Source organism: Megalops cyprinoides, chromosome 4, assembly GCF_013368585.1.
Source record: "Megalops cyprinoides isolate fMegCyp1 chromosome 4, fMegCyp1.pri, whole genome shotgun sequence".
NCBI classification, from domain to species: Eukaryota; Metazoa; Chordata; class Actinopteri; order Elopiformes; family Megalopidae; genus Megalops; species Megalops cyprinoides.
In genome coordinates, this window is record NC_050586.1 from 37,386,286 (window position 1) to 37,404,229 (window position 17,944).

At 42.1% G+C, this 17,944-nt stretch overlaps 1 protein-coding gene across 1 annotated transcript in view; it reads right to left on the bottom strand.

The window, feature by feature from the left end:
• The window catches only part of iqgap2 (IQ motif containing GTPase activating protein 2), a 70,695-nt gene that overhangs the window by 38,755 nt on the left and 13,996 nt on the right, over window positions 1-17,944 (bottom strand). The window contains exons 3-5 of the mRNA XM_036526276.1: window positions 5,771-5,927; window positions 3,980-4,057; window positions 2,877-2,953 (exon numbers count right to left, since the gene is read on the bottom strand). Of these exons, the coding sequence (XP_036382169.1) occupies window positions 2,877-2,953; window positions 3,980-4,057; window positions 5,771-5,927 (312 nt within the window). The remainder of the gene's footprint in view (window positions 1-2,876; window positions 2,954-3,979; window positions 4,058-5,770; window positions 5,928-17,944) is intronic.

Consider the following 17,944-nt stretch of genomic DNA (forward strand, 5'->3'; position numbering starts at 1 on the left):
CAGAGATGTTTCTATTACAGCTGCTACTGATGCTTTTTCATTTCTTTTCCCATCCTAATACTCCTAATGAAAAGAAACTTGAAATCAAGAGTTGACATTTTGTTCGTTTTACTATTGCTATTCGGGTATTACATGGCAATTCATTGCTTAAGTTCAATGTCTTCAATAAGATTACCATACAGCACAGTAGGATCCAGTAAGTGCAAGTGAAAGGTTATACAGTATTTCTTGAAATTCCAATAACACCTTCTCAATCTAGCAAGCTAGAGGATCAATACTACACCTGCTTTCAATGAGCTTGTCTGAGCACTTTTTTCTCTATCAACTCTCAGGATATATGTCACGGACTGTTGATTAAACATGGCCAGTGATGCAGCCAGGAGAACAGTAGCCTAAAAGCCTAAACAAGTTCATAACTTTAGCATCAGCATATCGTTAGCGGGTGGTAGTTCAGACAGCTGACTATAAATAAAAATATAAATAAAACAGAAGTGAACGTGTATTGAATATTAGCTGAATTTTGATCTTATTTTACAAAGATGTGCACTGATCACACTATGTTCACAAAAGCAGCAAAGGTTTAAATGATATTGCTGTTCACAATATTTCTAAAGCTGAGTATGGTATTAATGAGTTAATCATTATTTTAAAACTATACACCTAAGGGCAGAAAATTTATAATTGACTACTCAGAAGGACTACTCACAACAAACCAGTGATATTGACAATGAATTTAACACTGAAACAAATAGTGAGGGAAGTGGATTTAGGGGGAAAGTGACATTGAGCAAGGTTATATTAACTGGATTCACCTGTATTTTAGATTGATTTCCCTGCTTCTTATAAACATAGTTCAGAAAACAGAATGACCGAGATTTAAAGACGTTTCCAGCCTCCGCTCCACATCCATAAATTAACTGCTGGTTGTGATCTTTATCTTGGATCAGTCAATCTGGTTAAGCACATGTGGTGAATACGTTTGAAATCTGGCAGTAAAAATCACGTCCAAAGACTTGAGACAGGAAAACAAATGACTCAACACCCTTGGCATATATCTACCAATACGGATTGGCCAATCATGCTGATGTGACCTTTTTATTGTACTGTACTAGAGAATGTTTGTAATGTGTATGATTTCATGATTCAGTGTAACCAGAGTGCACTGAACTTTTATGCCACGGCCCTAAAAAACTAGCACAGGGTCATATTTTTATTGACATATTTGGGATGAGACATGAGTTATAACACTAACCTGGGTTGTAGTCACAGACAGCAGATGATTTGAAAATAAACACTACAAGAACCACAGTGCTTTGCTTATTACTAGCACTGCATGAGTCAGAAAAAGACATTACGTTGTTTGTTCAAGAAAAGGCAGAATAATATTTTGTCTGTGTGAGCTCCTTTTAACAAACCCGCTCAAGAAACCAGGAATATAAATGCATATATTTGAATAGCCTGAACAGACTCGACATTGTGTTGCAGTTATCAGGGGCCATTCCAGGAGACAGACACTTCCAGACACCACATAATGCCTGAGCAATGTTACGGGCACCGAACCTATGCCAATGCCAGCGTGAGTTCTAACCTTCAAACAAATGTCTGTGAACATAACATGTATGTAACAACTATTTGAAATTAGGTGACAAATATTACATCCTTGAAATATTAAATATTAAATCTACTCATTTCCACAGGATGGGACCAGGCACAAATACAATTCTGGCAAAAGGATCAGGAACTCTTTTCTTGCCATTGTTTGTTTAAACAGAGAAGCTGCTTTATAGCAAGTGACAGATTTTTCTAGCATTGCACAAAACCTAATGGAAGCCATGTCTGTTCAGGGATTACACACAGGGTCAGAGGTTATCCCAAATATTGTGGGAAGCATGTGCTTAAGTACAAGTATTCCCCATGTATCACCTAACCTTCCCAAGTCCAAGGCCAATGGCCCCAGCCTGCCTCTCCAATGCTGAGCATGAATGAAGGCACCTGATTAAGATAATGGGAAACATGCTTTCAAAGACATTTTAAACAAGTCAGTAGTTTTTATGCTTTAAATGCTTGAAATGTGTTTCTTAGACAAATACAAATAGTGAAGTTGATGCCTATGTATGAACTTCTTTCCAAAAAGGTTTTATTTTTTATTTTAAAAAACGTTTTTTGGCTACTAATTAAATTTATTCTAAAATGTGAAAATAGTAAAAATAAGGAAAAAACCCTTCTATGAGTAGGTGGGTCCAAACTTTTGAATGGTACTGAATGTAGACTTAAGGGGCTGCAGAAATCATTAAGTGCTCTATTCCTCAGAAACACTGATTACATGGAAATGACATCACTCAGTCCTAGACCCAAGATGCTGATTGTCAATAGGGGTGAATGAGAGACAGTCTAGGTTTCACTCTATGATAAATGGCAAAGGGAAGACATATCTGTTGACAGGAAATGACTCAAATCAGACAGGAAGCAGGCTATCGGTTTGATGGGTTGGTCTACAGCAGAACTGCCAGTACAGCCCAGAGAACATACATAAACCCTTACTAGGATTTCTGTTCTAATCCTGAAAAATAAGTGTTCTCATACAAATTTGATTTGAATGTTCAAAGGGTACAAAGAGGATCACCATTTTGACCAACGTACACTGTTGAATCATATTTAAAATGCTGAAGCCAAAGCTCAAGTCACATGACAGTGTGTAGTCTTTTCCTGCCATGCTGCTTTCTGTTTCGTGTCAGCCACATTACATGGCTATTTCAGAGAATGCACACGTGCAGTGGAGAGTTCCGGAAGCTTCCCTCCACCTGTATCACAAAAGACCCAGGTAGGCTAATTGCTGTAGGATGAAGTTTCAATGATCAGATGGACACTAAGCTTACCTTAACGCGTGTATACAGTATACGACCTTGGGCATGTTCTTCCGATCATAGACATCAGTTGTTTCGGGGTAGAATATCTGAAAAGGTAAAGCAAGAGAAGGCAATATTATTTGTCAGCATCATATTTGTGTTGTTCAGTAGGTCACCTTAACACATACATACTGCAAACACATAATAGTATTTTTTTATTTTGTACTTATCCAAATTAAACACGGTTTACAGACAATCTACTGAGGCAGAAATGTTCATTTACAATATCAACATCACTATTTATAGTTTATATATAGTGGGCATATTAATAATTTGCTCTGTTCAGGTCCTGTTTGATGTATGGAATCGAGAGGTGAAGTCATTTTGACATATTCTATAGAGGACTTAGAATAATACCTGAAGTCAAACATCAATTATTAAAGAGGTCATCAACGTAAGTGTACGGCTGACAGCACATGTTCCTAAGAGTGAGATACCATGGGAGAGACCACGGTGTTCAATCTCACGGTACACCCCCACCCCCACCCCACCCCCAGCATATCACAGGACTCCAACCAGACCAGACTGCCGGTTCCCACCAGCCCCTGGCACCGGGACACCCGATGCTGAGATCTCCACCTCCACAACTGTGCTCACAGCCTGGACTATTTACAATGCAAAGCTACAGATCTCTGTACACACACTATGGAGCTGAAGAACCTCCAGCAACGGCAATACGCTGCTTCAGACATAAACCAACTACACTTCACTTGTCGAGCTCAGGAAACATATGGTGTTAAGTCTTCTGGCCTGGTCGGCTTACATCACTGCATTTCTCACTCCTCCGCAATAAACAAGGTGAACACCCATGATAAGCATGTCAAAGCTTAAAAGCGGGTTTCGAGTCTGAATGGGTGTGTCAGTGTAAAAAGCAAAAAGCCACAAAACTGCAAATCAACTAAAGCATTAAAAAAGTCATTACACAAGGATTTACAATGCTCAGTTATGTGTTGGACGACATGGGTAGTGATAAAAGCAAAGATGTCATCATTATCACAGTGGCACAGGGCAGTTTCCCCACAGGGCCCTGGTTTTCCCAGACTGCACCACTGCGGGGGGGGGGGGGTCCGTACCTTCGGCAGTCCCACCGACTCCATGGCCCTCAGCCACTGCACCGTGTTGTCCGTGTGTCGGAAGTGAAGTCCTGTACTCTAGAAACAGGTAAAACAACACATCTCATTTCTGCACTGGCAGGGCGCTTAAGGGGAGGTCAGTACTAATAACACAAATGGCTTTCTGAAATGGCAATAACAGTTAATGTCTACGGAGGCAGCCATTTTCATCCAGCTCATAGTATCCCTGATGTCAAATATGCATAATTTCCAGTAGAAGCCTGAGGTCATTTTCAGAGACTGGTATTGCTAGCTCTCATCCCAGTACTAGCAGACTCAAACTTATAGTACAAAGCTTATCTAATCAATGAATAAATCCCTGTGATTAACAAAAGTCTTCCAACATAGGATGCAGTTATTCATTATTTCAAAAAGGCTTCTCTGGAATCTCAGCTGACAGTTAAATCTGCCAAAAAGAAAAAGAAATTCAAAAAGGATTTACAAATCATTTGACTTCATTTTTCTTCCAGCAACACACTTTCCTCTGTATGTATTAACATCATAAATCAAAATAACTGTACTCTTGCACTCAGACAGATTCATTCCACATACATTCTGGGTTTAATAAGAACATTTACACACACTGGTAGCAATTTTATTCTTGTAATTTGAATTCAGTCTTAAGCTGCAAAGGGAAAGGACAAACTCAAGTGGAATTACACTGGAAGATTACCCTGGAATTACATTGGGCGGCAGTGTAGCATAGGGGTTAAGGAGCAGGACTTATAACCGAAAGGTTGCCGATTCAATTCCCCACTGAGACACTGCTGTTGTACCCTTGGGCAAAGTACTTAACCCACAATTGCCTCAGTAAATACCCAGCTGTATAAATGGATAACATTGTAAAAAACGGTAACCTATGTTAGTTGCTCTGGGTAAGAGCGTCTGCTAAATAATGTAATGTAATGAAGATGAACCCCACAAGAGCAGGTCTTCATCAGTAACACACTGCATGGAATATGTTACAATTGAGTGAGAGGTACGTTGTCACGGTGTTATCTGTGAGGTGATTTGTACAGATCACCCACACGTCAGGGCCTGGCACCTCGCCCTGACCTCTGCTCTCTGGCTGGCCGTCTGGGGGCTCGTTCCCAGGCGGTGTGTGATGTCAGCTGCTGTGGCTCACACACTGGGGAGGCCGGGGGGGGGGCTGTGTGTTTGAGACTGTGGTATCAGCACAGCTGCTCTTCCCACACCCCCCAGGGGCTGCATGCAGGAAGTGGGATGTCTATGTTGGAGCTGGGATCAGTCCCAGGACTTCCTGTATGACACCATGCAATGTGGGGTTGCAGAGAGCGCTCCAGATGTGTGCGACCCTGACATGCTGCAGCTGCTATCCCCTATAGACTGACCCGGGCACGCTCATCAATGCATTTAAACATGTCTCAAACTCTGGATGAATACCAGAGATCTGTGCTGCATATTTAATTGTTTAACTATCATCATGGGAGTATGCTGTTTCTGAATTTAGAATTTTAGAAATATCCAGGTGCAAGTACTATATTGTACTTAAGTTATGAATTTCTAATTGTGAGATATTTATGCTCTGTCATATAACATTGCATGTCTCAGAATTTAACCATTTGATTACATCACCACGCTGTTGACACCATAGAGTTTATGTTTCTGTGTTCCATACTCAAGCTGAATTTTGATAATAAAATTCTAGTTTAAAGTCAGATGAAGTGTTTAAGAAGGCTGCATCGAGAGTCGCGTGTATTGCAGGATCACTCCACTCATCCGAATACACACCCTGTAACGCGCTTGGTCCCTGTCGTAAATCTTCTTTTCGGACACCAGCTTGGGGGCGAAGAACTTGGCCAGTTTGCCGAGGTACACTCCGTTGCGGAGGCCCTCCTCCAGCTCTGTGGGGGGCGGCAGCTCCTCCTCCAGGCAGGCCTCCATCCACCTGAGGACACACAGCGGACACAACACACTCAGATCACACGTCCCACACAACGCTCCCCACTGCAGCAACTTCAACTAGCTTAGACAGCCAGTAGATCTGTTATATGTCATCCTTTCGGAGGGAATAATGTGCCACCAACTCTCAGTTAGTGAAGGATGAATATGGTGTGGGTTAAGGGCCGATTCAATCCTTCCACTTTTGATATTTTGTCTATAAGCTAACAGGTTTTGCTGGAATGGCTTTACACTTGCATGGCTACTGTCCTGGTTTATACTTTCCCTTATTTTTAATGTTTAAATTCTTTTTAATATATGAATAACTTACTCATAGACCAATAGGTGATTTCCACTCAGTGCACTGACCTGCTTCTTGTAAAACAAGGCATTATTTAAACTGCTTTGCATTTGCAGTGTCCATTTTCATCCAGGCATTGCCACAGATACTGTGAAACCAGTTAACATTTGCAGCATTTCCTTGAAAAAACAACATTCTCTATGGATAATGCGTTGAATTTGACTGCAGTGAGGAAAGAGCTACCTGGGTGTGAATGATTTCCATAGTCTTTGTCAGCTAGATGTTATTGTTACCTCAATATTAGGATTATTCAGTATTATGGACGCAAATATCACAACTGACAATGTAACAGACCTTACAATACTGTTAATGAGAATGCATGTATCATTAAATAAATGTGATTAATGCTATAGTTTCAGTATTAAACTTGAATTAAATCAGTTTCAGTTCCTTGAAAATAAATGATGTCACCCTCACTTTTCACACTACCAGCATGCAACTGATTCAAATCAAAACAGTCTTCTTAACGAGCTAAGGAAGCAAGACACATCAAACACGAGATCTGCTTTTACCCAATTACAACAAGGTAAACTTCACTTCGACAGTGGAAGTGTTACCATGGAAAAACTCAAACAAACACAGCCCTGGACTGTCCCTCACCTTCGACCCCACCCACTGCCTGTATCAGTAATCTGACATAATCATCAGAACGGCCAGACCACCCTGCCTGAAGACTAAAAACGGGAAACACTGACAAACCGCAAGCCCATACAGCTTTCCCCTGGCAGGGAGGAGGCCGGCGGACGGCCTCATATCTCATGTGTCAACATTTACTTCGGCAGGTGGAGGAGCAGTGGGAGTGAGCCAAAAGCCTCTGCTCGGGGAGCTAATTCAGTGGAACGATTTGGGCTAATCGCTGATTACGTGCCTATTGATCCTTTTGATCCCTTTGATCCCTGCCGCTCGCTCGGTTACCGAGCTGCCGTGCAGCAGCCTGAAAAAGCCGTGACCCCCCGGGACCCCGCTGGATCTGGTCACCGCGGGCAGCTCCCCCGCGCTGCGTCTGAAAGCGGCCCTCATTGGCTGGGCCTCGGCACCGCCCCCCTGCGCCACCAGAGGCCCGCGCGCTCGCAGGTACACTCATTCGTTCCTCCAGCGTACCCCTGCAGAAGGTCTTGGCAGGAGCGGGGCTGGAAAATCCCATTTGCCGGGAGATAAAGGGAGAAACGGCACCGAAACAGGATCGCGATCTATCAATATCTACCCCCCGGCTCACACTCTGTCCACATTCTGCGCTGAAACTTCAGAACAAAAGCTAATATTGACTCTTGATTTTCGCATGACTCACCAGCGCAGGGCTTTGCGTTACCGGTAAGAAGCAGCCGCGCGCTCAGACCGGACTGGGATTGATGCATTACCTGACAAACGTCGGCAAGCTTTATTGGGGAAGCAACCCATTTCCCTTGGAATAAATGAAGCTCTTTGGTAACAGTATGTTGAACAAGCTCAGCGCTGTAATAAGTCGCATCAATCTGGGGTGACAGTGTTACCCATTGTAATCTTTTCCACAAATAGAACAGACAATTATAGATTTGTGAGACAACAAGGAGGCCATTATCTGTGCAGATATTTGGCGTTGAGGAAAGAATGAGCCATACTGCTCACCACACACCAGCAGCTGCTGTACGTCCACTCATTGTGCTTTGTTGGCCCTCAGCATTCCCTTGCAGCAGCAGTGCAGTGCGCTTGCAGACACCACTGATACAGCTCCCACTGAACAATATTACCAACACCTAAATACCATTTTAGTTTCATTTATCAGGCCCAACAGGCTTACGCATTAAATGAAACCTCTTATTACATAAAAACCTCCTTATTACCACCATTTTTTAACTGCCTATAAAAGCTCAAGAGCTTTAAAGATTCAAGAAGACTAGCAAAATGGTTCTCTCGGAAGTGGCTGATGTGTAAAATAGTATATGAACACTTTTCACTCCTACTCCAAGTGGTGAATTAGTTACTAATGTTTTTTTCTTGTTACAATGTAATAATGAACGTTGAGGGTGCAGAGACACAGGAAATTACTCACTGGTACAAGATAATCACCACAAATGGAATGCATTTGATGACCATCTTTACAGTATACCTGTCTATTTGCATGTCAGTGACACAGGAATGGGTTGCAGTTTACCACAACTACAGTAAGTATTAACTAGGGCTCCCGAGGCCCTACATTACTTGCATATGCTATTGAACTGTGCATCAGTTTAAATTGGACATCAGTATAAAAATAAACTTGAGAGATTATGCACCCATGTAGTAAAATGAGGTGAGGTGGCTGCTTTAATTCTAACTTGCACTTGTACACTGAAACCGTGCTCCTCAAAGTTGCGTAGCATTCTAAACTGTGAGGATTAACACCCAGCACGTGCAGTACAAATTACTGCATTACCTAAAAAGCACCCGTGTGGTCGGGTCTAGAGCTAATGACAAGGCAGGGAACCTGATAACAATAACGAGCAGACAGAGTAGTCTGTCAGTGACGGGGTGTGGATTGACACGGTTCATTAACTCAAAGTCAACGCAATACCTGTTTTTCCCCAGGGTTACGCAATGTAAGGGAAACACTCCGAAGACACGACCCTGGCAGACTCAGACACGATCTACTGTTTCCCAAGCTGAAAAAGGGGGGGAGGTTGCTGCCAAGCACCTTGATGGCATGCAGATACATCTCAATGCTGGCAGAAATGCAAGTCTGCGACCAGTTATTTCAAAGTATTAGAGCAACTCAGTGCTGGGAAACAACATCAGGGAGCTGCTGGGTGACCTTTAGCGTGCTGAGACAAGCGCGCATTGTCGCGGCACCTACACTGGTGCAGTCCCCCCACATGCTAGCGCAGTGGCTGGCAGTGTGCTGGGTCTGGGGTCTGGCTCGCACTGATGAGGTCATCGCCAGTTCAGCCCAATCATGAGTCACCCAGCCGGATTGTCTTTTCCCAAAAACTGAACTAATGATACTTATTGACACCACCTCCATAGAGACAAGGGGAAAGGCATGCTTCCCAAAAAGAGGACACCATTTCGGACACCAGGGTGGAGCAGCACATCGGCAAATCCAACAGGGTGAACAGTGACACCGCAAGTCCTCTAAGACTTCTTTAATACCTCTCTGCCACACAGGTGGAGGTAAATCACTCAGTTTTCCTTAAACTGCAGACATTTACATTACAATAACAGGTTAAAATAAATTCTTTTCTTCATTTTAAAATGGCTTACGATTAGTATACCACCCTTATTACAGAAACCGGGAAAGGTACTCTCAACCAAATTTCATTCAGAGCAAAAAAAAAAAACACCCATCCAGGCCTATCCATGTATGGGAACAGATACAGGACAGACATACCCAGCACATAAACCAAACAGATTATACTGGTGTGCGTACTGACATTATGCTAGTTATGGAAGACACAATGCTTTACAAATGGGAGGTGAGCCATGTTTTGTTTGCAAGCAGGGATGTCAAAGGGAAGAAGATGCCTGGGGCAACTTTTATAACAGATTATTAATCCTACACACATCAAAGGAGAAGGCAGAGCCCAACGTTTTACATAATTTATCAGTGTGACAGAGAGCGTACAGCTGCAGTCATACATATGCTGGCGGTGTATTAACAGATATGGAAGATATCAACTATAATGAGAAGAGAACTGTGGGATGATTGATAGACCGATGGATAAAACAACAAACAATGCAGAAGACATTCATAACTGCTAGAAATAACAGTAAGAGGTAAATAAAACACCAGAATGTTGCCTACCACAAACTTGTTAGGATTTTTCTGAGTTTCACTTAACTATAGGCTGTATGTTAAATTTTTACTGCTTAACGTAAGCTGCAAACAACTGACAGAGCCTGCCTGGCCTTCCAAATTCTGTCCAATTGAACTGAGGCTATGACGCAATTGGCACTGTAGGTCAATCCAATGGGAAAAAGAAAGACACATCTCAGCATAACCTCACATCCAATACGGATGTAGTCACTCTACCGTGCATGATAAACACAAGCTATCATGGGAAGCACTTTTAACCTCTGACTGTTTAAACACACACCAGTCCCTTCACTATGATGGGGTCGCATCCCTGACCCCTCAGGAGACAAAACTAGGCTCAGCCCACAGGTCCTCCTGCTTTCCAAGATCCAAAGTTCAGCCGTTCATTACAAGTTTCAATACAGCATGGAGGATCTCAGAGTTTTGATTTGGGGCCAATAAATGTAAATAAATTTCCTCACATGTAGCAAGTTTTTTTTTTTTTTTTTTTTAAAGTTCCAAGTTTTCAAGGTTTGACCACAGTTTTTTTGACATCAACTAAACGTTTGCCTAAAATTACCAAATGGTTAATATGAGTATTTTAGGAACTTGCTGTAGGGTGGTCAGACTTCTACTGGACTGGAACTGGAAGCTGAATCAAGTATCCATTTAAAGCTCATACACAAGGCTGTAAATTAATCCTGTATGGGCTACTGGCAGGAATGAGAACAAATGAGCCTTTGACCTCAGGTCTGTAAAATCCCGCATATGAAGCAATAGCCTGACTCTTGCAGAAGTGTCATGCTGGTGTCAGTAAGCCCATAAGTACATCAAAACTGATACCTAAGAAAGTTGCAAAAATGTCATCTAATAAAGTGGACCACATTTACATATATTAACTCTGATGATTAAGACAGATCCATGGTGAAATTAACGTAGCGTGGAGATTGTAACTTTTAAATCCCTGTCAGTCAGGGCCTGTACTCTTAAATGCTGGGTGACGAGCAGGTGCTACATGTGGCTGAATGCTGAGAAGCTTGCTATAAATCCACTGTGACTGTGAAGATTACTGGAAAATTTGGCAACATCAAGCCTATTAGCAGGAGTCGGTCCTGTTGGAGGAGATTGCCCATTTTGTACTGTAATACAGAAATGCACGATATGACATTTGCCTTCTTTGAATCTGACCAAATGTTCACAGAAAAGCACTCATTTGCAGAAAAAGGGAAATGTAATATAGCACTGAGCTGTTTGGCGTTCAGGCCAGAATTATTAGGCTTGGAATGGCTGAGAGCCTCTTGTTGTGGTCTTCTTTGTTCTGTTATTTCTTCTCCCTTCCCATTTTCCTTCTTACCGTAACTGAACCGCACTACCTGATTGCTCAGACCTCTAACATGTATTAGTCATGGTCCACAGACCATGCATAATATGGTCAGCAAAAGCTCTCTTCACCTTCTCTTCACCGTGTTCAGACAGTGCTCTCTCATTCTTCAGATCTCTACTCATTAAGGACATTTATTAATTGCAGACTATGCCATACATGCTCAGCCATGCCCTGTACGGTCACAAAACATGACTGTGGTGCGACAGTTTTACCAGCCTTGATGTGTGTAAAATACTTTTCATCAGCCAAGATGAAAGGCCATGGCCCTTTTGGCCAAAACACATTTTTCATACACACACACACACACACACAGAAATTTTCCTCCGCATTCTCTTCCCCATAGTTCAACATCATCAGGCACTTGGTTTGACATTCTTCAGCTTGCCTGTAATTTGCAATAGTTCATATGTACTGATACTTGATACACAGAGTAGCACTTCAGCCGTTGCAGTCAATTAAAGGCAACTGAAAATAAAAATCTGTGAACTAATTTAACAGACATGGAAGTAAAAGATGGCCTTAGTGACAGAGGCACCAACCCACAGATTTGTCACCCCGCCATTTACGCTGTGACCTCATCTGTCACCCGCGTTTCCTCAGCAACCATACAAAATAACTGCCCGTGCCCCGAGAGAGGTGAACTGAAACTTCTAGTCCAATAAACGTAGGCGTTGCTTAATATAGGATTCCATACAGAGGCTCTTCCGGCCTTACCGCGCAATCACAAAGATGGAAACAGCTAAACTTGCCGCCTTTTGTGAAGAGCGCAAAGTGTTAACTGAGCTACACAGACAATAAGGGAGTTATTCAGTGCACAATAAACAAACGGACAGGAAACTGTTATGTACACCACAGAACCCTTCAGTATACCAGGTTTTGTTAATAATTTGTTAGCCATTTTAAACACACATCTCTGCCACAGACTAAAGGTTGACTGGCTTGGAAGTGTATCACTGACTGGGACTGTGCTACATGCTGGACTCGTCAGAGAGAATGCAAATACGCCCACTGCCCACCAGAGCAGAAAATTGGGTCCCACCAGATTAACTGCTGAGCACATGAAATCGGGTCTCCCACAATCACACAGTTTGTACACAGAGTAGCAGTCAAACTGAAATGGGTTGATGTCTCAAAGTGCAGCTGAGAGATAAAGCTTAGCTCATTGTTTTCTCATATCAGAGTCTGAACCATTGAGGGACCGATACATTAGCACAGAGCACAATGAGCAGTTAGGGGGCATTATTTTAAAAGCACTTTAAGGTTTACACAATATTGCGCAGTGATATTAAAAAATAAACTGGACTGTGCTGTGCTGAGAGTGGATCAAATTCAAAATCAATTTATCCTGTGTACTGGGTTTGGTATTTTTACAGGGAGTGGCTGCCACAATGAGATTAAGTTCTTTGCATGGCTTATTGTAAGAGGCCAAACATTTTCCCCTTCCAGGGTGTTACAACTCAGTGTGAGCTCATCTGACATCCCAGCTTGCCTTCTGCACAAAAAAAATCCCAAATGAGTTTCCTCACAATAAAGTTTGATGCCAGGACTGTACTCAAGTAAACCTCCATTACCATCACTCTCCCTCTTCCAGACTATACTTCACACTGATACAGATAACCATCTTTCCTGCACTGTAACTGATGGTATTTCTGGATCTGTTAGCATCACCTTCTGTGGCACTTCGTTACCTAAGCCTTGTTTGCCGGGACATATCCTGTTTCAGGCAGTGAGAGTGTAATGCCGTCAGGGCTCCTCCTGGGACAGCGAGGCCCATTTCTCAGCCCACGTTTGTATGTGAGACACATGTCTTTGGTCATTAAGGCTGCACTCCTCCGCTTGCTCCTGACAGATTTATGGTCCAACTTAAAGACACAAATTTAATTAAAGCTGGGAGGATACAAAGCCGCGGTGGATGAAACGCCGGGCTCAAACGCGTCAGCACATTTCTGGGTCCTTCAGAATGCCTAACAAGCAGCCCCCTCTTTCACCAGAAACTCATTTGTTTCACAGCACTTAATATGGGACCACTCTGAATAAAACACACAGAGCGCTCTTCAATATTGCATACTACCCAGTTCGCCCTGTCAACCATGATAAATTTTGAATAACCTGGTCAGGACAAATGATCTTAATGGTGATGGGAGTTGGTGAAGTATCTCCCCAGCTACATAAAAAGGTATCAAGACAAACCAAATAATTACAAAATAATTAACAAAATAATCACATTAATTAGATGAGGTAGACCAAGGCTCTGTCACTCCTGAAGTATCCTTTTTATACAGCAGAAGATGGACACAGAGGATGACCATGAACAACATTAACCTAAGGATACTGACCTGAGAATGAATGGCTAATGACCCAAACATACAGCATAGCACTGATCCACACCCCAGATAACACAGGGTGTGAGGTGAAAACCTGTGCACATGCGAACATCAACACCTAGACACCAACAGAAGCCAAATGTTTTAACAGCCTCCAATATTCTACGGTAACCCATTCTTTTTTTTTTTTTTTAAGCCCGCCACCACCCCTCCAACATGGGAGTCACATCGTACTTTTCTCTTTTTTTTTTCTCTTGTTTCTTTTTATAAATTTTATTTGATAAGTCCACATACTTGTGTACAGAGGAGACAGGTGGACAGGCAAACGAACAAACATGCAGACAGACAGGTGACATACTGTAGAATGATACTGTAACCCATTCAACGTACAAGAATAAAATTAAAAATTAAAAATTCAAACTGAAACAAATAAAAATAGTAGGTTGGAATGTGATGTAGGCATGTGTTAAATTCCACATGCTGTAAGTGAGGGCAGCCTTCGTCCAATTAAAACAGAGCCCTGCAACATGGAAATTCTGCCTAACTGATTGCACTGCTTCTCCACTGCTCTGGTGCACCAGCGAATCTTGCTTTTTCATCTGTATTCACTTTCATACTGCTGACTAATGTCCCTTCAGAATTATCCTTCTCATATGGTAGGTTTGCAGACTACACAACTCCTCACAGGAGAGGTAGGCTTACACCTAGCTTTCTCTACTGTAATGCCAAGCAAACAATTTCTCAAATATTATGACTAATATTACTCATTTGCTACACACTGCATAGTGGATGGCTGCCACTTTTTCATTCCAACCTTTACATCATACTGTCATTTATATACATTTTATGAATATTCATATCTTTGAATAACTGACATAGAATGTAAAAGAGCAAAACAAAACCTAGCACCTAGCTCCTCCCTAACTCCATGATGGCTTATGTTCATCGTTATGCAGAAAAAACTTCAGGAATGTGTATGAATCATGTTACAGAGTCTATGAATTGTGTAGGCTTCATATTATCTAAGCTAAATATGACCTATAAGCCTTCAGGTGCTAGCAACCTTCTGACAGATTGTGCTTTTGCTTTTGACTCAGAGCAATAAATATCCCTTTTTCATCCAGTTACATGTCTTTCAGCGAATCCTTCAGCAAGGACATTAATGAGTGTCAAATCCCCGCTCTTTCTAGCGGAGCCCAAAAGGCACTGCACCGAAAGGCACCCGTCGTACAGCAAGTGACTGATCTGACTGGGCTACAATGCTGTGCTGCTTTCGTGGGGGTAGGGCGTGCACCACTGTGATACAGTGTGGCCAGGCACTGAAGATCAGAGACTTCTGGTCGTGTGCGTGCCAACAAGATGTGGCGAAGATGAGTACTGAAAGACAGCACGGTTTATGGGAGGAGTAAGATGTGGCATAACTGCTGAGATAGACTACTGCGTGTGTTTGTGTGTGTGTGTGTATAGACGGTATTCAAATACAAGCAATTTAGTGCAATTAACTCTGTGTGTGTGTGTGTGTGTGTGTGTGTGTGTGTGTGTGTGTATTGAAGGTATTCAAAGACAAGCAATTTAGTGCAATTAACTCATGACAACAATTCATCAAAGCATAGATAACTGTCTGTCCACATTCAAATGGGTTACCATAATTCTGAGGTCTTCAGAGGTCTTTCCAATGTGCTTGATAAATCCAGAAGATCAAGTGTAAGAATAGATGACTTTCAGTTGTAGATTTGACCACAGTTTGTTCATGATTCCAAAGCAGTGTATGCAAAATTATTGACTGTGAACAGAGGTTATGATTCTAGCCCCACTCCTAACTTAAACCAGCTGCCTATGTAGTACTCTGCAGCCTTTTAGTCTGATGCAACAGCACTTTGTATCTCATAAATCTCTCATCTCACAGTTATGCATTGATGACTATCTATTATAGTTCAGCTGCAGTACAGTGCTATGTAGAGGTCTTAGCTGCTCAATTTCAGTTACTGAATAGCTTTTTGAAATCAAGTGAAACACGAGAGGTGCATGATTAGAAAGAGAGGAAACTCATACAGAAGGAAGGTAGTATGTTCACCTATTCAGCACAGCTCAGCTTGACTAGACTGGAATACGTTTGTTTTCTTGGCAAGACTCACCTGATCAAGGGAATGACAGAACAGACCTTAGAGGCCCAAAATGGACTGAAGAGTCAGGATAGTGAGTTAACTTGAGTTGTTCACTCCAGCAACCATTAAATCTGCAATCACTGTTCAGCCCAGCCAAAACTAAAAAGACAGAGCCTCTTTCATAGAGTATTGGGCGGAACAAATGAATCCACAAAATTGCTACGTTGGGCATGTCAGTGTAACGGACCACACTGAAAATGGTAAAGTGCTGCATTTAACACGTGCAAAAAATGTAGCTACTTATACATTAACGTGACAGCAACTTGTGACTGGCCTTTTCTTAAAAATTGAATGACTCACCATATTCTCATACCTGTCACCTTACACAGCAAAAAATCTCACATTTAGCCAACGCCATATCAAGACATTACCACAATAGGCTATATTAAATACATCCCCTCTCTCTCTCAATAGAAAGAAACTGTTTAAATTCAGAGAACAAAGGATATCCAGGGCACTGCCTGTCAGCGCGCTATACCCTAACGTGACCTGAAATTAATCGCCTGCCTTGGAATAGAGCCACTGTTTAACTTGCTCTAAATAGCGAGAGACAGACAAAAGTGCTGGGCCTTTCACAAGCCACGATGACATAAAAGACTGACTGATGCTACACCGGCCAGCATGTTTATCTGTAATGAGAGATATATACACACACTCCGAATTGTCAGTCTGATGTATGTGAGCGCTTGACGAGACTGTGAACTAACACAAAGGATGGCCCGGACCGTGCAAGTTGTCATAACAGCGAGAGGTGTGAAAGGGCACAGATGCCGAGGAAATGTGGTGCCAGCCTATTGGAGGGGGCGGTGTAATCATGACAGTAATCTGTACTGTTCCAGAGATGAGTCTTGGGTTGAGCTGGCATTCTGCGGTACCATGCTGTTTATTTCGATGTTTGGCCAGGCTTGATGAAAGGGGCGGACCACCGTTCTCGCGGATCTAGGGGATCGATTTTCTCTGCGCCACAAGGCATAACATTAGGACATCCATGCATCATCAGGGACAAAGTCTTGATCTATCAATACACGGCGTTAAAAAAATATATGGCTGGGAAAAATGGACTAAACTAACACGCGTAAGAAGTTTACACAATGTCAACCGTGAAACAATGTACAACAGATGAGGTAAAAAAAAAAATAAACTTGCTGGTTGCATTGGAATCAGCAGATATGTGCCAACACAGCCAACACAAGTACATTATCCCTTTGACAGGGTTTTATATTTCTCTGTTCACTCCAATGAAAAGATGTGGCCAGTAGCTATGCCAGATTGTGTCATAAACCGGAGCCGTCTCAGGTTCCTGCCTGACTGGACACAGTTTGGAGGGCTCAGCAGTGCATGTGAGAACCTGATACACAACATGTTCGTTTCTTCATTAATGACCAGAATTATCCTATAAGGCACACAATAATTGAATTGAAAGGGTTGGCCTATATATTAAGGGTTGGTCTAATATTAAATAGGCAAAACCAGATAGACATCTGGTGTAGTATTAGCTTGATGCAGTTACGTTGATGCAATTAGATAGCAACAGTCATACTTTCAGAAGCATGAGCATAGCAGCTAGCTAATCTAATATCTACAGCCAGAGGTTTTGTTAGCAGGCCAGTGAATTGCACATCGACTACGAAAATGCAAGTGTCAAAAACATGTGTGTTGCAACATGCACTCAACAACAAAATGGGGATTGTTGTAATCTTTTTCCTTTCTCTTAATAAAACAATTTCCTAAATAAAATAATACATTATAGAACCAAGAAGTGTACTGGTGGTCTGGTAGCTGGCAATGCGTAATCCCTAATGAATGTAAAGAGGGCATTTAGTCCACATATAATCTGTCTGAACAAAAAGTCTACAGCAAGGGAAAATAAGCAGCAGAACTTTGATACTTGTCCAAATCACATGACTTAATGCACACAGCCATTTATGTACATTATCTGCTACTTTGATTTCGACATCGCTGTCTTGTTGGCCATCTCTGTAAACATTTAAGTTCCAGTCTTGTCACGAAAAAAGTCAATATTTTCACGAGATTAACTGTTT